The 25,515-nt window shown below is 41.7% G+C and overlaps 1 protein-coding gene across 1 annotated transcript in view; it reads right to left on the bottom strand.

Moving 5' to 3' along the window:
• Window positions 1-24,869, bottom strand: part of nhsa (Nance-Horan syndrome a (congenital cataracts and dental anomalies)) — a 60,222-nt gene extending 35,353 nt beyond the window's left edge. The window contains exon 1 of the mRNA XM_044360855.1: window positions 24,180-24,869. Within this exon, the coding sequence (XP_044216790.1) occupies window positions 24,180-24,459 (280 nt within the window). The 5' untranslated portion in view covers window positions 24,460-24,869. The remainder of the gene's footprint in view (window positions 1-24,179) is intronic.
• Between the last annotated feature and the right edge of the window lie 646 nt (window positions 24,870-25,515).

Genomic DNA, 25,515 nt, shown 5'->3' with positions numbered 1-25,515 from the left:
GGGGTGGCTGCTAAAAAACAGGGCCGACCTCAATACTGAAGCCAACCAAGCAAGATTGATTTCATTGTCTTCTCCTTTCATTGCCCTTCCCCATTTAGGAACATTGTTTGTTAAAGGTATACTATGCAGGATTTGTTGCTTGTTGTTTGTAAACACACAGCATTGAAAGTCGACCCCTCCTCCCCAGCTCAATGAGAGAGAGACAGAGAGAGAGCAGTGGTGGTCGAGCAAGTGAGAGTGAATGAAGACAGCGAGCGGCGCTGTCGAGAACGAAGCAGTGGATTAGATAAATGTTATTTTCTGATAGTTTCACAGCGGTTATGTTCTAAAGCACAAATAAACATTGCCCACAGTTCAGCGCAACCATGTGGGAAGGTTGCTAGATTTTATGTGAATGCGGAGCTTCATCCTGTCCGCTGTGGCCTCCCTGCTCTGCGTGTATGTGGCTCGGCCCCGCCCTGTCAAGTGGACACACAGACCTGCAGCTCTTTATGCATCCATGACACAGAGACACGGAGCAGAGCGGAGCAGAGGCGAGAGATGGAGACAGTGACGGTCGCTACGCTACGAGTCCCGACCTCACACCTGCATGCTGTTATTGGCTAGGGGATACACACTCGCTGTCCAAAGGTTGACGCCCTGAAACATCTCGAACACAGCAAAATAATAAGAAAATACAGGCAGAGGGCAGATTAATACATTCATAAATACATTCTTTGTCTAGCAACAACTTCTTGTCTACTTCTAAAGCAGACCAATCTGCAATAGTGCTCATGTTTCTGTCTATCTGTATCTGTATCTCTCAGCACAAATACTGGGCCAGTATAAATACAAGCAGGCAGCTCTACTTGCCTGGCAACATAGCTCTAATGATTTTCTGCTCACTCCAGTCCGGATATCACCGGAATCCTGACCGGAGTTTCACTCTCTCCTATGCCTCATGAAATCTCCTGCAACTTGACTGGGAGAGCAACCTCATATAGACTAAACTACAGGCAGGTTCTTTAAAGTAGCAGCTAAGACAATCTGGGTACAATTACACCCACCTTAATTTCAAAATGAGTGCTGTTAAAGGACAGCTGTAATTTGAACTGACCTTCCTGCTCGGTGTGATTGTCGGCGTCTGCTTGGATCTATCAAAGTGTTTATCTGCTGTAAAATCTAGTGTTTAAACTCATCTAGATGTATCACATTACAGTTTTGTCCTAGTTTCTCTGTAATGAGACCCACGCCCTTCAATTCAAATTGTCCTGTATGAAACATATACTGTATACCACCAGCTTGATCCTAGTTGTGATCTGTTGATGTAGCCGTAACAAGAACATCTCAATCAATCAACAAAGATTAGATTCACTGGATCATTACTGGGATAATGGATTACTGGGCCTCATCTGTCAATCCTTCTCCTGTGTTGCATGAATATTTGTGAGAAGCGCAGCCATACAAATGTCTGAATAGGTCAAATGTGTTGGAATAATACGTACATCTGCTGTTGAATGAGACTAGAACAGAATTTCCCCAATTCCAGCTTCTCCAGTGTGAGAATTTGCTGCTTTTCTCTGTTTTAGAGGTTCATTTAGTTTTGGACTGTTGGTTGGATAAAACAAGACATTTAAAGACATCACATTGGACATTTTTTTGCTTTTTTCTGTCATAGATTCATCAGAAAAGAATGTGGGGATTAATCAATAATAAAAGTAATAATGACTTCCTGCCCCAATTGAGAAAACTCCCCTGTTTATTCTGCAGAGACATAATATCCTGCAAAAGCTTCAAACTCATGAGGTGACACACACATGCTTATATTGGTAATTACACTACAGTATGAGTTTAAGATTAAGAAAATCTTCATATATTTGCATTTATTCTCAAGGTATATGGGTTTAAAAAACCCACAAGCAAGTCTCAAAACCAAAAAAGAAAGGTTTTGTATTGGAGGGGTGAGGCCAAGTAAGAGAAAAAAATTCCATTCAATCTGTAACTCTGGTCTTGGTTGAGACTCTGGGGAGAGGGTTATTTAAGAAAGGATGAACCAAACCCAAAAAATCAGGCTTCTTTCAGAAGCAGCAGAGAAAGAAATGTGTATATGGTGTGAACATGTGTGTGTTTGAGTGTGTGTGTGCGGGGGTGGGAGGGGTAAAAGATGTCCTTTCTCCACATGTGAAAGACCCCAGACTTAGCAGCCGCCACTCAGTTATGCGTGACCACCAACCCCTCCCATTAAACAAGCTTCTATCTGTGAAAGGACTCATTGGTTTGTTTGTGTGGTTGGTTCTGTCTTCAAGGCCCTGAACAATATATATGAGCCCTTGGCTTCACTAATCAGTAACCGCAAATTAAACTGTAATTCCTCAACCTCCGATGAGCAAAAGATCATCATTAATCTGCTTCCTGATGTCTCAAATCTCCACACTCACACAACACACAAACACAAGAATAAGTGTGCAAACAGTAAATATTTGATAACTGGCAAACTCCTCGACTTCTCAACTGTTCTGCGTTAGCCTTCTTGTGTGGTCAGGAGGCTGCTCAAGAGAGCTGCAGGAATGCAGGCGGAGAGGAAAGCCAACAATGCTTTTAGAGCCACCAAAATCTTGTACACAAGCCACTAGTGTAGTTCCTGCGGTTCCCTGTGTGCAGAATAATCTCCCTTTGAAGAAGAGGCACAATAAGATAAGTGATTTAAATGGTGCAGGTTCCACATTCACCTTAAATAACAGTAGTTAAGCTCTTGTGAGAGGAAAATAGAAGAAGAAAAGATGGACTGCACAGAAGAGAAGAAAAAAAACTTAAAGCAAACTTCAACATTCAACAAGAAGTACAATATCCTTTTTCCACTTTTTTGACTAAGCAGGAGAGACAATCCCACGTCTAGAAAATGAATGGCTTACAGAGTGTGGGAATGATCCTGGGAAGTGACTGTGATTAGTCTGGCTCTGCTGGGCATGATATCACAGCAGGGTGAACCTGGCTCAACAGGGACGCTCGAAGAGAGACGAGGAAGTTGCAGTAAGAGAGAGAGTGAGAGAGATGAGAAGTGAAGGGCTGTTCCTATGAGACAGAGAGAGAGGGAGAAGCCGAGGGAACATGCATGGTAATTTGGTCTCCACAGGCTGACAGTGATTTTTAAGATGGTAATCACATCAACTTTGTAGCTGAGGCAGAGTGACATCACTGCGAGCTGCTCGTTTATCCCGCCCTGGCAGAGCCCAGTGGAAATCCAATAGCAATGAGCAAATCTGTGGGTCCAAAGCTTCAATTCAGCTATACAGACCCTCTAATCATGAACAAGAGGATTGTGAGATATCAAGTAATACGGTGAAGACGTTATAAAGCAGCCTGCTTAGTGCTAACAGATCAGAACATCACTGCTGACGCCATCCAGGATATTCAGAATTTAAGAATTCTAGTCATACAGTATATAATATATATATATATATATATATATATATATATATATATATATATATATGTGTTAATATTAATCTGCTTTAATATTAAAGGAATAGTTCAACATTTTGGGAAACACTTATGGTTGTTTGCTTAGCACTCTATTCATGTAGTTAATATGTAGCACAGAGCCAGCAGCTACTGAGCTTAGCTTAGCATAAAGACTGGAAACAAGGGGAAACTGCTAACCTGGCACTATCCAAAGGTATCAACTTTTTATTTTGTGCAACAACTGAGGTGTAGAAATAACATGTTGTGGTTTAACAGAAGGTTGTTATGTGCCAGACTACATCTTGGCACAGTAACTTCCGAAAGTCTTGTCATCAACATGAGGTTGCCAAGCAACCAGTGAAGACTCAAGGAAGTATAAGGTATTAATAAGTGAGCTCTAAAGGTGTTGGTAGGTACATTTCTAGCAAGGCCAGATGTCTCTCCCTACTTTCAGTCTTTAAGCTGAGCAAAGCTAACTGGCTGCTGAATGTAGCTTCATATTTACTGTGTTAACATGAGAGTTGTAAAGTATCAATTCTCAAAGCAAATAAACATATTCCCCAAAATGTTGAACTAGTCCTTTAAGTCTGTCTGCTCTTTTGGAAGATTACTAAAGGTTACTTGGCTGAGAAGGAACCACTCAGTTCAAATGTGCTGTCTAGGAAACAACAGGATTTTGCTTTTGTTTACTTGTGCATGTATGATGATCACACTTCCATTACACAAGAATCTACAACTTTTAATGTGGAAAAAATGTTCAAATTAGCCAAAAATATTTGAAATGAATCAGAGCACAAGAGGGAAACAGGCCTGCATCTGAGTGCATTTGGCAGATATTTGAATAAAAACACATGTGATTAAAGGGCGGCTTGGGTCAGGGACCAGATGTCACCAGCGCCTGTGTGGGCGGAGCTTGTGATTGAGATTGAATATTAATGAGGAGAAAGGGGGCTTTTCCACATGCTTTGTCTTTGCCTCAATACGGGTCACCAGCAGTGACACCGAACTTCACAGACACGGAAATGTGTCACCTAACACAGGATCCAGATTAGGGGCGACCAGTGTCCCAGATTAAAGAGGTCAGGTAAATACCCCGTGGATTTACACTTATTGACAGAAACAGCATAACTGCAGTTGAACGATATCACTTACTCTAGCAGTTCCTCATGTGCATCTTAATTAATACACAAGAATATTTATCTTACAGACACTAAAGATAATATAAAGATCTATAATAACGTTGCAAAAATACAGTACATCACAGTGCACAAAGGAAACCAATACAGAAATCTTTGAGTGAAACAGTGATGACACACTGTAACCAAATAAACCCTTGTGTCTCTGGCATCGAGCCCAAACAGCTTGATGAGCAACAGGATGGATGAAAGTGATGTACAGAGCATCAGACATCTGTGAAATGCTGAATTAGATTCAGATGAAGCATATTGAAATATGCAAAACAAAAAACATATAGCGTCATACTGTATGCAGTGTTAAAAAGTAAAAAAAAAAATGATGCTTTTCATCAAAAGCTTGTCATTTTCACCATTTGGTAAGACATGAAGTGTTCTGTATGAAGGCAGCAGCTACATGGCAGGATCCAATTTGATCTAAAAGAACAATAATTTACATATGTTGTTAATCACTGATAGGATAGCTACAATATTTGGTTATTGCAGTGCTGGATGCTTATTTCATCACATTCTTCCAATTTTCTCTCCATTTGAAGTCAAAGCCCACTCTGACACGTAGTGCAAACATTTTTAGGGTCACTTCAAGGTTTGTTCTTTGGCTCACTCCTGATACAAGCCTATAACTAGTCCTGATCTGAACATCACATGCATTTATGAACAATGAGTAATCGTGGTCTAGACGGATCCCGCTGCAGGCCCTCTACAGTTTGTTTACAGAGGGAAATGAGGTCTCAATGGATTGCGGTTTAGACTTGTCATTCCCTTCGGTGTGAAAACAGCGTATTAGCGGTGCGATATCTGACAAGAAGCAGGAGTCACACCTCCAGTTTCCTCTGTTACGCTGTCGTCTCGGTGACCTTGTGGAAAGCGAAAGTCCAGATGGACAGGTCACATCTGCGCTCCGAGGAATGCATGCTGCTCCTCTCCCGTCACCCTTACATCCCCTCACCCTGAGGGCTTTGAGAAACTCAGGACTGTAAGGTTATTCTCCTCCTCCTCCTCCTCCTCCTCTTGCATGTCCTGATCTGCTATAGTCACACTGATGACCGTGACGAACACAAGCCATGTGGTACGACAGGAGCAACATAGACCTGTGAGCAACAACAAAAACAACTTTGCAGAGATTAGACAGGAGAAAAAAAAAAAAGCTCTGATGAGGATGACGCAAAACCGAAAAACAGACAGGCCTCAAGCTACTTATTTGGATGAACCCCACATCGTCATAAAAGACAGATTAAATTAAACATCATAATCCAAGGGGATCAGGGGAATATGCAAATTCATAGCTGTGACTCAAGTATTTGTTTCCTGGCTCTGCTATCTTTAAAAACGCACTATTTGAAAATGAGGTTTCACAGAATCGCAGAATGCACACAGACGTTGGAACATCCTCATATTTTCCTAAGTTATATGTGAAATTCCAGTGACTGAGCCCTGACCTCCTTTTTGACATCTTATCATCAACTTTCTGTCTGCTCCGAAGCTCTGATGAAAAGGCTCTTTGTGTCAGTGATCAGCGTCCCTCCCGCAGGCATCCTTCCATGTCAACATAAGCAACACGATTACAACATCAGCCACCAACAATCCACGCTGTCACCGCTTGCAAATTAAATCCACTGAAACACCACAACATTAATAAGTCATGTTCAGTTTTCTCCACTTACACGGTCGTCAACAGACGTCAGAGGATATGAGACAGCGAATGGAGAGAAAGAAGAAAAAAAAAAGTTCACTTTGACTGCATGAATCATGCCACAGCTGCCAAACGGAACAATTTTTATTCGATCTTAAAAAGGGTGTATTCCTCCACATTCTCATACAGCAAATGAGGCTGTAAAACCTGCTGTAAACACATTAAAATCACACATTAAGCCAGCAAGCAATTTATCTTCAACGCTTCCATAAATCTGGATTTGGGTGACTATGTGTGACCTGGGAAAATCAATGGATCCGCATAATGCAAACATCCAACTTTTACTGCAACAACTGAGTTTATAGCCTCCATGGTAACAGTCATACCATACCAGGGAAACTCCAGATAGCTCACACTAACCTCTACTTTCAAACCTATGTGTCAAACTAGTGGAAGAAAGAAGAGATACTGCACACGAATGCACCTTGCAAGCATTTGCAGAGACAAACTGCTGAGTAGTAGCTCTGACAATAAGCTAAACGCTGTCTTTATAAATCATTAATGAGTCCTGATGGCTTTTTTCAAGGAACCTGTGAAAGACAAATTATTTAATTACTACATCTCTGTTTTCATTTTGTAGCCGTTACTCAAGAACTAAATGTCGTTTCAACTGTAAACTCAAAAAGGTTAAATGTTGTGTTCAACTGGCTTTGGTTTGCTCAGACAAAAAAGTTTGAAAGGTAATTCTTACAAAACAAATGACCGTAATCCGCTTCACAGGCTGCACCGACTACTGGGAGGTTGATGTGTACGAGACATTGCTCACAAAGTCCCTCAGGGGGGAAATAACCAACCTACTATTGGAAAGAGGATGATGGGCAGTATGAACACTCCCTCTGCCCACACTCAAAACAGAAGGATGGCTTTGTTGACTGTTGACCACTGCTCATCCAGCTTTACTGCATCTCATTATTTTACTCTTATCCTACTTCTGAAATCGCAGCTTCTTCTATAAAGCTGTACAGATGACACCTGGTCCATATTACACTGCATTAAAATACCATGAACGTGTATATTTTCACAATGGGTTGCCACAGCGGGATTCAAACCCCTGACCTTGGGTCAGTGCTATTGCCACTAAGCAACAAAGGCCCGTATTGAACGTATACATTTCACAGATGGAGAATGAAGAAGCAGCTGCCCAGTGCCTTTCAAACAAGAAGCTCGGCATAGTTGTTACTTATGGCATGACTGGCTGTACATGACATCACTGCGAAGGCATGCGTCCCTGTGTATTGCCATTAGAAATGTATTGTTGTGTAGAGGAGTGTGATGCTTCAAGTCTATAACATAATAGAAGCACAGAGATGGGCTGAGCAACGATAGAAGGCAGAATGAAATAACTTTAATGGCTCTTAGAGGCTGAATTATGTTGCAGTCTTTCATTGTCACAACTGTTCTGCATGAAATCTGACTATTCTGGCTTTGCATGCATGCAATATGATATGATCAAAAGGCATTAAAGCTTCAGTCAAGCATTTAGGCTACCATCTTGAAGAAATTATATACGATCATATTTTATAGTTAAACCTCACTTTCATTGGCTGTTATGATGAATAGATGAAAGACATAGTTGAGGAATGACAATTGAATGAGTCAGTGATTCAAATCCATAAAGTGTTTGTGACAAAAATGTGTTCCAGGGGAATTGATCAGTGGATTCACTCACATGAGCAGAGCAAGTCAACATGAGTGATCTTTGACATGCAGATTTGTTCAAATTTGTTACATTTGTTATTGCTGCTAGCTAAATTAAGTGACTAAAAGAATCTTAATCTCACTTAAACTCTGTATTGAATAAAATGATGTACAATTACAACCCATTACAGAGAGTTATTATTGTGACGTATTAGCGCTAGCATGTTCCTGGCTGACTACCATGCTAGTGGTTTACAGTAAAATGTTAAAATATCAACTTAAGACAAAATAAAACTGAAGTGATGTATCACATTTGAGCTTTTTAAATTGTGAAATAATCTGTATCATTTGGATTCAGAAGGTACCCTGAGACGTCTCCTGGGACGCTTTCACTCCCTCACAAGGAGTCATAAATTATAAGGAGTTTCACGGATAAGGAGGACTTGAACGGAGGGGTAAATCACACTTGGATACCTTAACATTAGATCATTCCCAACATCTCAGATTTCTTAACTATTCTCGTGACAGAGGTCATAAAAACAAAAGCTGTGGGAAGAGGAACCAGTCAAGTGATTGTTGTGCAATAACGCCAAAACACACACTTACAAAACAGTGTCTTTCCTCCATCAGGGCTTTCAACAAGTATATGGAGTAGCCAGCCTGAGGGGAAAAGTAGCCAGGTAGGGGCTATAAAAGTCCAAATTTGGTGGCCTCTGACACATTGTAATGCCACTATGCCATCATATCCACTGATCTTCATTATCTACCTGATTGTAAACATGTAGTGAATTACAATAAAGGAGAATTAGGCTTCTTTTAGGCCACACAGTCTGTAGACAGCTATTAATGTTTAAAACTAGTCAGCCTATTCATGACTGATCAGAACTTTTGTAATTAAGAATAATTAGACCTTATTTATTATTATTTATCTATTTATTGACACTTTCACAGTGAGGTTTATCAAGACATGCCACAATGATAGTTAATGTCTTGTTTTACTAGAAACATGTAATGTACTGTGTTATTCAATGAAAACAAACAAGGTTATTTTAAGAGGAAACATATTTTTGCTCCCATGTCTTATCTAGCCTGTCTATTAGTTTTAAATTAAATTATTTATAAAATAAACCAATGCCAAAAATAACTCAAAAATAACAAAACATGTGAATCACTTGACTCAAATCATGTGAATCTACTGAATCGACTCAACTTCTAGTCATCTTCGTCTTCATTTTCATTTTCACTGTCATCCTCAGTGTGAGGCTGAGGCGTAGCCTACATCTTCCTCATATGACACAGGCCTGTCACTTTGACAACATTGCCTGTTTTAGTGTGCTTGCGATGCGTCTTAGAGATGGCTCTGCTGTAAAAAGCACAATATAAATAAAGATAATTCATTCATTCGTTCATTCATTAAGCCCATAAGTGTCTGAGTGGTGTATATGGAAAATGCAGCGCTTTTAGTGCACTTTTTAATAGTTACTGCACAATCATCTAGTTGCTTCCACCGGTGTTTTCTAATGAGAATGTATCCTGTCTGTGCAATCAATCAATCTTTAATGTGTTTTGTCATCAATTATTTTGCTAATATTTGTCAAACACTGACTCCGCTCTCTACTCAGCAGGACACAACCTCTCAGCTGAGCACACACACACATTCATATAGAGCATGTGGGGGTTGATACAGACAGATGTTTCTCTATCATCATGCTCACATTGTTTTGAAGTGGAGGCTAGTGGTCATAAATGTACACGCTTAGAGAATCGCAACTGGTTAATCAAAACTATTTTATGAGAATCAAAAATTAATATAATAAAGTAGCCGGCTGGATTGAAATGAGTAGTCGGCTGTTATGGAAAGCTCTGCTCCATGAGGACATTAATGGAGATCTTCATCTTGTACACTTAGATTTTATTCTTCCCACACTGATAAATAAATAAAGATGATCCCAGCAGATCAACTGTGCACATTAGATAAGGCAGCCAAGAGATTCTGACTCAGTCTGTTACTTTAAACTTTCACTAGCCGGCCGACACATCCTTAATAAGATCAGGATCAGTGCTCCTTTAATTTGTAGACCCCCTGAGGAGTATGTTGGGGGTTGAAACAGAAGTACATACAGTACATATGCACATATGTTAAAAACAAATATTTGGTTTCAAAAGATATGGAGAAAATGGAGTGTGTCTAATGTTGGTCAATGTGTAACTATCACTAGTAACTGTATGCATGCTCAGTTAGTTTTCCAACATTAATTAAGGTTAAAGGAAAGGTCATTTCTTCCTTCCCTTGCCAATAGCATACTTTATCTTCTGCAGCTATCTCATCTGCCACAATCCTACCTTTCCCTCTCTAGCAGCCAAACAGGTTGAGCACACAGATCATTCTTTGGCAGACCACCAACATCAACAATCAAGGAACAAGAAATACCTAATAAGACGTGGGAACATGTGCTTCTTGAAGACTAGAAGGACACGACTGCAAATTTTAAAGAAGTACAGGAACCAAACTTTTTGGAGCTCTGCTTTCCAGCTTTAGCGTCTGTAAATGGTTAACATTTTCTTGAATACACTCATCTTCAAGCCTGACTTCCTACAAAAAGACGCCATAAAAAGACCAAGGCAACAATAGGCAGCACGGCTGCCATTGAGGGACAACTGGCTTAAAAACAAAAAAAAAAGCCCACAACACAAAAAAGTGCAATTGAGAATAAACTCTTTAAGTCAACCTTATAAACGCGAGATAACTTCTGTGAATAAATCTCAGTCACGCTTAGTTACAGAGTGATTGAATTGGTGAAACACAACATCACCAGCCAGGCCTGACAAATCCTTATAATTCCTTGATGTGGATAAAACAACAGTGCTGTGATTCAAAGATCAGGGCGGTGTGCCCCTCCCTGTGTCCTGCAGTCCTCAGACTGTGTTTAAACCAAGAGATCAGACACCCGTAATCTCCATTGTCCTGTCCTGGGTAGGCGACAGGGTCCTGCACTGGCCCACTTTAACAAGCAGGGCCATCTGCAGAGTCACAGATGGCTCCGGCAGTGTCTCATAGGTTCCCACATTCAGATGGAGGGGTTAACCTGATATGATTACAACGCCACACACAGAGAGTGAGAGCAAAGAAATTGTTTCTGCGTTTGATAAGTCTTCATAATCTGCCTTGGTATGCAGTTGGGTATTTGTTATGTTTTTAAGTCCAGAATAACACAGCAGCTATTTTTCACACCATATCTGCACCTTCATCATAGCTCCCCGACTACAACCTGGATCTGCCGAAACATGCCACATATGCTTTTGATTACAATGTGTTATTCTCGTCTGTCAGAATGAAGTCGTCTTTGATCCACCTTTATACACTCCCTTTGGCAATGCACCTCTGAAAACACACATTCAAAACACTGCAAACTAAAGCACCCCCACCTCAGAGGTCCACGCTGTTCAAAATAAGAAGGAGGTTCATTGGCCAAACAAAAAAAAAAACCCTACGCATTTATGACAGCAATGAATGGGTGTCATCAGGGTGATAAATGAAGCATTTCTATCACAAGCTGGTGCCACCATGGCGCTTAGTTTGAGAGTGAACAAACAGCGGGGCAATAAAACAGAGAAGAAGACAAGGACACGCTTTACGGACACATGTAGTGAAAGAATTTGAATCAAAGGCCATCAGTGTGTGCTGCCAAATGGGTTCAACTGCAACATTTCTTCCTTTAGACAAAGTGCTGCCGAGGTAACTGTCCAGACTTTAAGTGAATGGAGAGACTTCCAACTGACAGGCTCATTCAAACAGGTCCCGTGACCGAGATCTCTGTTACTGATTGGCTGCTGGGTGATGAAGCTGCTAGGCGCTCTCACAGCATGGGAGCCCTGACCTTGACCTGACGTTAAGGTGAGGATGGGGAGGCTGGGAGACTTTGAGCTCTGATGGGCGAGTGCACCCGTGCTTTGTGTCCCTCAATGGAGATGTAATGACTCACACAAAACTTCCCAGCAGCCAGCCAGCTGGCACACAGCTCGCCTGCACAAAGAAATCTGCGAGGGTAGGCCTTCACCCCAACGCCAGTCTGTTTCAGCATGGCAGCCATTCAAGCCCTGCTTTCCATTTCATGTGTACAAGTACTTTTATGTCTGGGTCTCAGTCAGATGTTTCTCTCCATGTGTTTCTGTTTTCAAAGGGGATCGTCTGACACAGGTTCACTTTGGTCCCATTTACCGGCTGTTGGGGACTCTAGCTGGTCCTTTGTGGGCTAAGGCCTTAAAGTGGAGTTGATCAGATCACAAGTAGACATCTCTACATCTAAGTGTGGCTGAAACAAAGCACATCGAATACATTTGGATGTGACTGGCTGAGTGATATCTGGAGGTAAACGCACAGCATAGTTTGAGTGAAAAGGAAGCTCAACTGCTTTGAAAGACTATTTGTAGTGTGCGAATAATAAGACAAACCTCTCAAACACAGACAGATGTGGGTGATTTGCCTATTCTAACCCTTAAAAAAGGGTTCTGAAGCCTGCACCTGAGCCAAAATACCAAACAGCCACAACAATTTACCTCTGTCTGTTATATGGCTGAGAGCAAATGTGGTATCATTGTTTCCCACAGATAGACTGATATGACTGTCCTCAATGTTAGGCTCAAACTCGATCTGCTGAGCTCCTCAGACTCACACTGGGCTAAACCTGAGTGGCGCCTTTGGTGGGTAGAGAGGATTTGCCTCACATACTTTTTATTGTAAGATTTATAAAATTAGTCTTGGGGCCTCACACTGTATGGAATTATTTGTGGATGTTTGGCCAGGCACTACCATTAGAGAGTTGGAAAGGAAACTGATTTCATGAAATATCTCAGCTTCCCGCATAGTACAAAGAAAAAGTTACACTCAAAGTGAAACACACAAACACACAGTCATGTCTGGTTACAGTTTAGCAGTATTCCTGGGAGTCTGCAAGAGGAGAGAGTCAAAATGAAAGTCCGTGCTCCTAATGAAAGACACCTTCCACAGAACTACAAGCTCTGGGCTGACGGCCAACAGATGGGCCTTCTCAGTTTTGAGCAACACAGCAGCACCTTTAGGTACTTTCCACCCATGCACCATGTCCAGCTACCATTTCAAATAAAGCCTAAGGTTGGGAATATTTTCTTCAAATAAAGAGATGTGAACAAGTCCACAGCAGGCCGACCTTCTATTAGTGCTGTGATGCAACAGTGGTCAACAAACACTCACATTTCCCATAAATGACTCGTCACAAGAGGGAGGAGAATTCTCAAACAAAGTCAAAAACAAGTCAAACCATAACTGTAGTACCTAAAAATGTAAATCTTATTCAAACCAAAGCCACATCAAAAAACACTGATACTCCTCTACACACGTATACAGGAAATCTAGACTGCAAAAGTGAGTTTAACAGAAGTCTCATTGAATTGAATCATTCGAAATGAAGCCATGGTCATGTTTTACTTGAATACGAAACTGAAATCTTTGCCAGCTGTAATGATCTTTGGCACCATTGTTTTACACCTTGCGCGGTGGCATCAAAGGATAATTCAAATACTGACGCCTATTGGGAGTCACCTTTGTTCTTTTGGCTGGATTTGGACTCTGGCATTTGCTGTTGATCCCTGGTTCTCACTGTCGCCCACAGCATTCATAACTTTACCAAAATAACTGAGGGGAAAAAAGCTTTCCAGGCAATTTTCTTCCCATCCCATAGAATCTATTTATCACTCTGTTCCCAGGGACAGTCCCTGCAGTATGATCAGTTTGTCCTCTACAGTGCAAAAAGCAAACAAACATTTTCAAAAGCATGCAAGTAATTTACTTGATGTTATTGTTGCTCTTTTAGCAAGAGTGGAAAACAAGAAGAAAGGGCAAATTTGATTTAGCTAACATCGTATGACTGTAAACCCTTACAGTGAGTTGCTCTGCGATGGCTTGTTGCCTGACGGAGAGCGGCTGCCAAGACAGACTGGGCAGATCATCACAAAAGCCCTACAGCAAATGTGATCGGGGATATAAAACTGGGTTTGTCCCAAATATAATTTCCCTTTTTTTCTTCCAGTCTCCTGTTCCCACCCTGTTTTGAAGTTCAATATTCTGGGAATATGGACACTTCATAAGACATACAATACTGACTATCTACTAAAGCTGGAGACTATTCATGCTATCTATCCCTTCACATGATATTTGATGAAATGTACATTTTTTTTGGATTCAAAGTGTACAGTAAACATAGTTATAGTCCGTTATGGTAGAATTACACTACTGTCTAATAGTAAAACAACTCTAGACTGTTATAATACCACAGTATGTTCTAGACAGGTGCGGTCGAAAGGTTGAACTATTTCTACACGTTCATTGTGAAAGACTGGTACTGAGGAACAATAAGACATCTCATTCAATACATGTTTTCAGTGCTCAGATGTCAGTGGAAGTTCCCTTCGAGTCAAGAGCTCCCCAGTGAGCTCTGTGAGGGCAAACTTTAGATCAGTAACTGCATTCAGGGTGAGCATCCATTTCTTTGGAAATGTGGCATAGATTGGGGTAAACTTGAATTTCCTTTGCTCTCATAATTAAATATCTAATGGTTGGAGCTCTGTGAGAATGCAGCCAATTCTGTGGAGGTTTGATGTGTCATGAGATCAGTAACAATGGCCACAATAAAAACTGAGACTGGGAAATGAACCCTGTTACTCTTTGAGGCTGAGCCATGGGACATTTGATTACTCATTTGACTGCAGTGAAGTTCGGAAACACAGAGAACAGAGCCTGTTTTATAAATTAAGCACTCTCATTTATAAAATCGCACTGTGCAGTGACTCATACATTAGTACTCAGAAACTTTATCAAATATTAACCCAAACAGATTTACCCAGAGTACAAAGCATCAGTTCCTGGATGATTGGTGGTCAGTAAATGTTTAATGTAATAGAACTGCTAGCTGAAAAGCAGAACATAATGGAGAGCAGGTCATCCATTTTTATGGCAAAGCACTTTTTTGCTGCTATAGCAGGACGGTCTCTCCCCAGTGGGCCTGCTGGGAGCAGGACTGGCTGAATCCCAAAATAAGAAACTGGGATACAGAGATGAGTGAGAGCGAGAGAGACCCAGAAGCTCGGAAAAAGCATGCAGTCAGAAAAGAAGAACAAAGTATATAAAATGCCTGAGGGGGCAGGCAGGCACAGAAATTACTGGCAAGAATAAAAGATGAATCCGGATGGCGAGGAAATATCCCAGAGGAGGAGGGTGAAAGGAGGGAGGAACAAAAGCCAGTGCAGGAGGGTGGACTTGCGTGTGCTTCAGAGCGCAATGGATGGAGGAGAGTTGCTCTCTCACACTGACCTGTCCAGCAAAGCCTGTGTGGAAGCTTCAGGTCAGTCCCAGAGCCACAACTAATGCAATCTGGAGCATTAAAATGATCCACACCTGGTATGAAATCTTCACTATTAAAAACAGAAACAACTCAAGAAAACAGAGTGGACTAAGTAAATGTATCTAACTGTAAACAGATTCTCAAATTATTGGGTGAGATTTAGCATTTTCCCTTAAGCAGAACTGGTCCTTGAAAGATAAAAGTCAGAAGAAGAAACAGATACATTCTGTGTCCGAAGTGACGCTGTTCAGTCGAGGAAAAGTTGTTGAAGTGACGAGAAGCAGAGCAACACAACCTCAGTATCCAGGTCACTGACGCTCGTTCACAAACACTGTTACCACTTGCACTAGAAGTGTAAATCAGTGTGACAAGTGAGGACCCGCAGGACGGTACAAACACAGCAGGAAGTAGATAAGACCAAGAAGAGGGAGTCTGGCCTCAAATGACACGAGTATATGAGGAGAGCAGAAGACCGCTTATTAGATCAAGACAGCCATTTTCCATGAACAAGACATGAGAATATAAAATGGCAGATGCTTTTTGTCTGAGGCTTCATCAATCATGATGTCTGTTCTATTGGAAGTAGAGTTTCTGGTTCTTGTTGAATGTAATTACTCTCAAATCAAGTACTAGAGAGTTGACATCAAAATCTATCAAACCTTCAGTTTACGTTACCATATCACACTCTAAACTCGTAGTAATAGCAGCTGCCAGGTTGCTCTAAACGTTCTGTTATGGTGGTGCTGGAGTAGATAATATAATCAAAACTGTAACAATAATGCTAAATATCTTTATCTGCCTTGACAAGATTATTCTAACTGTGCCGCTGAATCAAATAAGACTTTTGTGACCTTTCACTAAGCTAGCTACTGTTGCTAAGCCTGTCAAGCTTTCCCTTCTGCACATTTACAGATAACAGGGGCAGTTTTATCATTTAAAATTCTTAATCATTTTTGAAACAATGCGTTCTTGGTTTCAGACAGAGGCAGACAAAAGCAAATCATGTCTAGCCAGCAACAATTTTGCTAGCTAAATGACAACTGTCGCTTGTAGATGTCATCTGCTGTAGCCAGCCAGCTGATTAAGCTAACGTTAGCTCCATGAGTTGGTCAATATTGTTGTTTCTGGCTGATTTGAATGTTTATTGATTCGTTTTAAAACTTAATGACTACATATATCGTGCTAAAAGACTGAATCTAAGTCCATGCAAAAAGTCTGCATCTTGTTGATGATGCTTACAGAAGAATAATTGTACTGGTATTGCAGTGTAGAGCCAGTTAGTCCTCTAAGAATGACAAGGAAAATGTGAGGTTAGACTGACTCATTTTAACCCTCTTTGGATGTGTAGCTTACACACGTGTTCATATTTTCAAACAGTATGTTTTTACTTTTAACATTACAAAAGAAAAATCTTTGGAAAGGATGACTAACACTATCTTAGGTAATGTTGGATGAAGTAGCTGGAATGTAAACTTCCCCAAATCCAAGAAAGAGCAGCACAGAGCTGCTAACATTAGCCTAAACTCTTCCACACTGTGGGGAAATACTACACAGTGGTTCTGTTAGTCATGGACAGGGCATTTTCTATTAATGTAACCTGTAAACCCACAAACTGATGACACGCTGACAATTGCAGCTTACATAAGAACACACAGTTTAATACATTCCTTACTATTTTGCACAAGTGTTTTTGGTTTTGGGAAGGCTAGGAAAGAAGACACCACCCTCTAAACTCTTTAAATGCCTCATTCAAAATGTGGAGAATCTAAAACTCGACAGGCCTACATTGCCCAGTTACAGTTGCCAAGCTATTATTGGACAATGATTGTTCGGGGGAAGGGGTTTTCAGCCAATTCAAACTGAAACTCCCCCAAAAAACCCACCAAAAAACAACTCAGCACCTGAAATTCTGCATGTGAGAAGAGAGTCTAAACTGATGAGCACACCATTTATCCACACCCACATATCCACAGGTGCTTTCTTTTTGCATCTCTGGTGTGATGGTAGGATGATTGATGAAAAGCCTCTTTCAACTTTAAAGACTCAACCTGGCTGATCCACAGTCGAGGTGAGGGGAGTTCACATTCCAGTCAAATCCCAGTCTAAACACCTGCACGGCAAAGACTACAAATTCACATGTGTTTCCTTCCTGTTAAAATACCAAGTCAATTTTAACTCACATTTTACCCACTACAAAGCATTTTCACACCTTAGGTCTGTCTTAACATCAAATGAGAATACCTTTTTAAAGTCATAGATAGATTTAGGTAATATAGATATGCTATATGATGCATGTCACTGGCAAAAGAAGAGTCTTTCAAAAGAGTTCTGAAGGATTTATTTAATACTTATATTGTGCATCCGTGACTCATTGTGACCGCCTTAGATCCTTTATCTCTCACTTCCTCCTTATCTCTCCCTGCAGATAGCACGCCGACTATTCCCTTTGAGTGAGGAAAGAAGAGCTCATAAAAGTTTTGTTTGACTTTTGTATCTTCTCTTCCTGCACAGATCCTGAGATGTGTCTTAAAATTACTGTAAGAATAATTCCATTGCGTAATATTTAAGTCTGCCTTTGTGACGGCGGTGATCTGGGAGGAGGGACAAAAGCCAGGCGGGAGATCATATCACTTAAAAAGAGTCTGAGTTAGGAGAGGAAACCCACGCAGGTGGCCTGAAATGCTTTTGGCCAGTGGCGGCAAGACAAAGACCAGCTGACAATAGTTTTATAGCCCTCTGAGCTGTCAATATTTCCCCCGGTTGCCATGGAAAAGAACGTGGGAAGATGTTGTAAACTGCGCGCTACAGTGATGTTAGTTTGACTTGAAGTCAGATATGTATTATTTATTTGATCTTTGGGCAAAAATCTTGTAATCTGAGCTACAGTATTAACAATCACAGTTACAAGTGGGTTCAGACCGAAGGCTTAGACAGATGTTGTAGAGCCAAAAACAGGGGAGAGAGAAAATCTCTCCTGATGTAGAATAAGTAGAGGTAAGGTGAGGTCACACCAATCTTTATCCTCCTCATGAAATAAAAAATAAAAGAAGAGGAGGACTTTTGCAGAGAAGAAATGTGGCATTGTATGTGACTTATTAAACTTATTTATATGTTGTCCATGTGTTCAAACTCTTCTGACTAATGACTCAAAAATTGGCGGAAGTATGGGACAAAAAAACATCCCTGCAGTTGTTCACGCTTCAGTTCTTCTTCAGTCATGAGTAGCAACCTGAACGGAAGAGTTTGTTGAAGTTATTGAGGTGACTCTGACAGTCTAATTATGCCTGGCCCTGGACTGGGTTTTGCCGGTCTGCTGACCTGTGGCTATTCAGTATCATGTCAAACGTTAAATCCACTCTAATTGGCCGGTCAAGTCTTTAAAGCCAGAGTGATAAGCAAGATGGAGGTGGCTGTGTTTGCTCTTTTGTGTTTTGAAGGGGGTGTGTGTGTGTGGGGGGAGGGAGGTCAGCCGTCTTTTGAGGTCAGGGGTAGATGACTTTGCCCCCCACCTCTTCTTCAGGACGGGCTTGTATTGTCCTCCTGGTGTCTCTGCCCCCACACTCAGAACTCCATGAAGAATAATGACTGCTGGGGAATGTTATTTAATAAATGTACACACCTCGGGGCAAGAAGATAGCTTATCATAGCTCTAAATTTCTGCAGCAGAAAAAGCAATCCCCCTCTCACCAACAACAAACTAGAGCTTAATATTCTCTGGAGGAACCTGGTGTTAAAAAATATGAATTTTTCACACATATATGTTCCAGTGGAGAGGCCCTAAACACACAAATATTAGCCTATATACCTGAAAATATACAAAAGACCAGCGGAGGGATTTCAGGTTAGAATATAGGAGGCCACACACAGAAGCACTTGCTCTCATGGAGGGTCCCACCACAGGAATGTAAAGTGTAATCACTCACACATTTCCCTCAAGCAAAGCAATGAAAAACCTGAACCTTGATTTTAACAAAACGTCTCCTTTCATAAACAAACATAGCTTCAACCCAACTTCAAATTCTCCCTCATCTTCCCTAATCGCACCAGTCGCCCAAGCCAATTTAGGGAGCATGCGTGGGGCGGTGGGCGAGGGGGGGGGCCAAGGTCCCAGAAGTGCAAGCGAGCACTGTGGTTTCCTGGTCATTGGCTTTTTGGAATGCTTGACTTGACAGAACTGTTCAGCAGAAACCACTTCAATCACAGACCAGGCAATCTACCGAGGGCTGAGGTGCTGAGACGCACACATAAGCCGCTATTTTTTTTTAGAGATCATGCAATATTGCTGTGAAGAAGACATAATGTCGCCCCTGTGTGTGATTTTTGATAGCATGGCGGCGTTCCGGAATCCGAGGCGTGACGTGTAACACAACAGCGTCAGCGTCAAAGTGTGTGTTGTCTCGCCATGCTGGCTATCGCTTTTACACAGACGTCAATCCGGCAATGTGACTACATCTGCTGCCGGCTTAGTGGCGGAACAACAATGCCCCCACCCCACTCCATGTTCGTGTTTCGTGTACCTTTTATACAGAACAGTGAGGAGGAACAGTGCAACATTCCCGCCTTGAACAGGCTGTGTAAAAGGGGCAATAGTTAATGGGAGTCTGGTGAAGGGAAAACCTTCAGTTCAACTTGGTATAAAGAAAACACCTCTCATTTCAATGTCAAATCCCTCTGGAGTAAAAATAACCTGCTGACAATAAAGTGTTTGTACCATGTTATCAAGTTACGGACAAGAATATCGAACAAAGACGTTGCTTTGTTCATATTCTGATACTTTCTTCATACCCTGGTCCAAAAAATGCAAAGTCAGAGTGCTGAATATAAGCCCAGAGCAAGTAGAAATAAATGTCCGCAGATAGAACAGATGACATCAGCTATAAGACAGTTGAATGAAAACAAAAAGCCACAGCATCAAGGCTGTCTACGCCTTCTCAGTTGTCTGTCTGGGAAGTTTGGGGGGTTGGAATGAGTGAGCAAGTCTTTGAAATCTGCACTATAATTAGCAGGGGTACTATATCAACGGCAGGTTGTCTGGACCTGCAGAAATATGCTTACGGTTCCGATAATGAAAGAGAAAAAAAAGAAGCAGAGTGATCCGGGATGGGAACTATTTCCGTCTTTGTGTGAATGATTTAAAGTCAATGTCTTCTTTATGGAGAAATATTGCAACTTGTGGCACTAATTTCTCTCCGTATATGTTCCCACCACATATATTTAAATCAGCTACTTGATAAATGAAAGTTGGGTTCACTGAAGAGAACACTACAGATAAAATTTGATTTCACTCGCCGACAAAATATTTTCATTCCTACATCATCTGAAGCTCTATCGTGAATTCCAGCATTGATTGATATTGACCTTGCATGGAATGTGCATTGATTCGTTGCTGCAGCCTCACTTAGTAAATCAAAGTCACAGTAATGGCCAGACTGGGTCAATGAAATGCAGAAGGGAATGACCGTTGGCGGGCTAATGTGGTTTCCTAGTCTAAGCCACTCTGGTGGAGTTTATAGTAGAGTAGATGATGTGCTACTGCCGTCCACAAAAACTGTCATTCCAGGCCACCGAGGCTCAAAGGACTGCACGAACGTCACTGCGCTGAAACGGAGGACCGGCTCTGGAGTGAAGTAAGGATGATGACTGCAGGGTAGTCATAAATGCTCGATCTTACTCCAGGGTTTGTTTAAACGAGCTGAAAAGCAGCCTAAAGCACCTCTAAGAACAGTAGTGAAAAAATGGAACTTCTAGTCCTTAAAAGCAGACACACTTGACAGTTACAAGTACACTAAAAGTATTTCAATGCAATTGAATTAGTAGAGTGGTCAATTAATTTATTATTCCTGTGTAAAAGCTCCCCAAACATATGAACTCAATACTTTAGAATCACAAGATTATCATGTAAGACTCTGCACACAGCTTGCAACACTAATGCATTATGAATTTAGCAAAATCCTGGCCTTCCTGAAGCTATCTTGTAGCCATAATGAGCAGGGAGAGGGTGACACGGAGCCAGAAAGGTAAGGTAGTATTACTGTATTGTGTGCTACTGTGCTCAGAGTTTAACTCATTTTTTACTGGAGCCATGAGATTACTGCTTTCCTCTATTTGGTATTGTGAGACAGTCTGTACGAGGAATGTAGTAAGCTGGCAGCCATGTGCTCTTGGCCAGAGGGCCACTTGCCACCACAAGTATTACGACTCCCCCTCCGAATTCAGCCAGTGTAACTTAAAACCCAGCAGAGTGCTCTAACATGGGACTGCACTACAGAGGCCGGTCTGGCTGAGGAGCTCTGATGGTAGTCCAACACTGACATTGATGGGGTGTCATAGGAGAGCTGTCCAAACACAGGGCTGAGGGATACATGCCAGGCGCCTTGTGTGTATGTGAGACGGAGGATGTGTGAGAGAAAGAGACAGAAATATTGTTTCGGCACAGATTTGAATCAACAGATTACCAAAAAGAAAGAACTTCCTTTTATTTTACATCATCACTGAAACATGTGAAAGAAATCACTGGCATTGTTTACTTGGATTCCCCCGTTTAAATAACCGCATCAATCAATCACACAGAGTAGGAGCATCACTTAAGTGTCTATATATGGACCTGCTGGAGCACTGGGTGCAGCTCTATGATAGTCGGTGTGTTGATAGAGAATAAAAGCCTCGATATGAGCAGAGGTCTAAGTACGGCACCGCACTTCTCGCAAACCGAGTCATTTGACCTGAATGTGTCACTATCACACCCTGCCCGCATACAAATATTACCATGGAAGGAACATAGCGACAATATGACACGCCAATACAAACACTGGTTGTCTTACCCTGCCAATAAAAAAGGAGTGGCTAACATGGGGCAACACTTGTGATACTTTACCAAACGGTCAGTATCAGACTCTTCATGAAGTGAGTCTGCTGCTGTGTCCTTCAGCAGTCGTCACAGGCACATCATAAAAGCCCACCCCCACCCACTGAGCCCTCAGTGCCTTGAACTGCTCCATTTACACTAATTGTCATTCAGATGAGGGGGGGGGGTCTCTGTTGTTTAATATGAAAAGCACAATTAAGAGTAATTAGGCTTTTGCAGGCAAAAGGGGTTATCTGGTAACCTAGCGTGCAAGATCCCTCTCACAACAACATGGCATAGAGGGATCTGATCATTTCATACAAACACACTCAATCCAAACTGCTGACGTGACATTAATTAGACCATAAATCATTCATTTATTTATCTATAATTGGAGCAACACTTTAATAACTTCTTTATCACTAGTTCTTAGAGTTTCCTTTATCAAAGTAGCTTCCTAAATTAATTAACATGGAGTCTGGTTAGATATACAGAAACTCATGATGAACTAGTGTCACTTATCATCACCCTCAGAGAAGAGTGCACTTGCAAACAGGAACTGATGGAGCAGCCAGATCAGTCTCAAACTGTCTTAAAGACCAAACAGCAAATACAACGTCTAGATAACCCATGACCAGGATGACTCAGAGCAGACACATTGCACTTAACATGATGCTGCACAGGCCAGGAAAACAAGTCAGCAACTGAGCCTCAAACTTAAGTTTTAAATGGTTCCTGCCACAAAAAAAGTCTCTGCAGACATCACAAAGTTTCAATCAGGTTTTATGAGGGGTTAGGTTTGTGTTTTGGTTATGGCAGCTGTCCATGGAGCAGATAAATACCTTTAGGCAAACTAAGTCATTCACAGACCACAGGAAGCAGGGTCTGGGGAACATGCAAGGACTTGCTGAACCTAAACTAAAAGCGGGCTAAATCCACTGGGGTATGTCCTAACTGGAGGAACTGTTCTGGGCAGGACAATTCTTGGGGGGGTAGAGAGGGGTTTCCTAAGTGCTTCCCAGAGAGTGGGTTTATACATAAACACAAACCAATATCACATCAAACCCCCCCCCCCCCCCCCCCCCCCCGTCACTCAGAAGGGGGGGGGGGGGGGTATAGTGGGGGGACACAGAGATTAAAAGAGCCAGGCGATGGCCGCATGCTGTGTTATCAGGGTAATGAATTCTTACAGGCAGCCAAGCAAAGTTCAACACATGAAGCAGGATGACTGTGAGGGCGGCAGTTCAATATCTATCAGAGTCCAGCAGAACTCATGTAATAGTTAAAATAGTTCAAATGTCTTTTAGGAATAAGAATACATCAACATTCATGGGTGTTTTACATGTAAAGAAAATCGACATTTTGACTAAATAAGAGGGAGAAACACTCGCACAGAGAACTGCTTCCCGCCCTTACTATTACGCAGCCTCGACAAAGTTACCTTTAACTTCATTGCACGCTGTGTTGTTTACTCCAAGTCAGACTATGTTGAGTAATAGCAGTATAATAGCTGAAAGCGTCGACATTGAAGTGTGGACTGCCTGGCTGTCACACGCCCCTCAGCGTGGGCAGAGATGGAAACAGAGCGCGTGTCCCCCTTTACGGTACTGTCCAAAAAAACTGCGACACAGATTTTTACACCTAAACTCAACACAGAACTGACATTTGCGAGCAATAAACTGTGTCTGGCTCAATAAATACATTTATAGTGCGGTGGTGACGCTTTACAAATGACTTTATTGCGGCTTTATTGTACTTTCATGAAGTTTTTAAGCTAGTATGACTTTGTTTTAGTACTGGCTATGAATTCAGCTAACTTTATTTCTTATCTGCTGTTATTGCTGTAGATATTCAGTCCGGAGTCAGTGATGGGAAGTGGTGAGGATGCCTTTTACTCGTGTGTTTTCCTCGTGCCGTTTTTCTTTGGGAGCCGCGCGCAGGACGTACGAATGCAGCTCCAACATTAAACACATAATAACACGTCAGGTACTCACGCACTGCCTCCTGTTTGGGGTCCAGCTCGGAGCAGGTCTGCTGGAGTTGGTTAATCTTACTCTGCAGCCCGCTGACCCGCTGGCTGGTGGATGTGAGGTCGTTTTCCAGCTCCTGGAATATGGAGCAGGCATGTTTGGCCAGGTCCGACAGCTGCCGCAAGGTCCGAGACAGAGCCACATTACTGATGGAGACCAGATCCTCGAAAAGCACACCCTGCTCGTTGGGGATTTGATACCTGCACAGTAACTGAGGTTCCACGACTCGTTTGGCAAATGGCATGTTGGTGTGGACCCGGGAGTAAATCCAACAAAAGTGACCCAAGAGTGAGCAGAAAGCAGTTCTCTCCCCTCCTCCGCCCCTGATCCAGTTTTTCTGAATTCAGCTGCTGCTGCTGATGCCCCCCATCCTTTCATTTGTTGGAGAGGACTGTTGTGCTCCTCGCTGCTGCGCCGGGTCATCTGCTGCTTAATGCTGCTGTGTTTTTTCACTGCTCCAAAGTAGAGGTGGTTTTTAAAAAAAGGCGCTGATAAAACCTGGAGCGGAGCGTCAGGCTTTCCTGGATCCGGATCCCGCACTGATGTGCTGCCGTGTGGGCTTCACAGCCACCAGGAAAAATGATTACCATGGTGCAACACTTTTAGGAGGAACGATGTATTTACATAATAGGGCAAGACTAATATAAATGTTATAGTGATATTATAGAAGATAGAAAAATACCATTAAATTATTTATAGTGACTACAAATATAGCCTACCATTTAGTCTCTGTTTTAATAATTTGCTTGATTTTGACACTATCCCTGTTACTTTTGGCTTTTGGTCCTGTGAACACTCTCATTTATTTTCATTAATTTGTCATTCGCTTTTAACTGGAAGTCAAGTCAAATTTATTTATAGAGCACATTTAAAAACATCAGGAGTTGACCAAAGTACTTTAGAGACACATGTAAAATACAATTAAATAATTAAAACAAACCAAAATAAATAGAAAAGTAAATTGTAATAGACAAAGTTAACAATTATCATGCTATAAAAATGTGGGGGACTCAAAAGCCATTCTATAAAGGTGGATCTTCAGCTGATGATAGATGGGGAAGATCTGATGGTGAGGAGCGAACTGTTCCACAGTCTGAGAGCAGCGATGGAAAAACCTCGGTCACCTTTTGATCCTGACTGGCAACGTGGACCAGAGAGAAGTAACTGATCGGAGGATCTGAGGGCTCTGGATGTAGAATATGGACTGAGGAGATCAGAGATGTAGGCTGGTGCCAAACCATTCAGAGCTTTAAAAACAAAAGAATTTTAAAATCAGTCCTATATTTCACTGGTAACCAGT

The sequence above is a fragment of the Thunnus albacares genome, chromosome 9 (genome assembly GCF_914725855.1).
Source record: "Thunnus albacares chromosome 9, fThuAlb1.1, whole genome shotgun sequence".
NCBI classification, from domain to species: domain Eukaryota; kingdom Metazoa; phylum Chordata; class Actinopteri; order Scombriformes; family Scombridae; genus Thunnus; species Thunnus albacares.
Note: the sequence above shows the minus strand (reverse complement) of the source record. Positions and strands in the feature narration are given on the sequence as shown.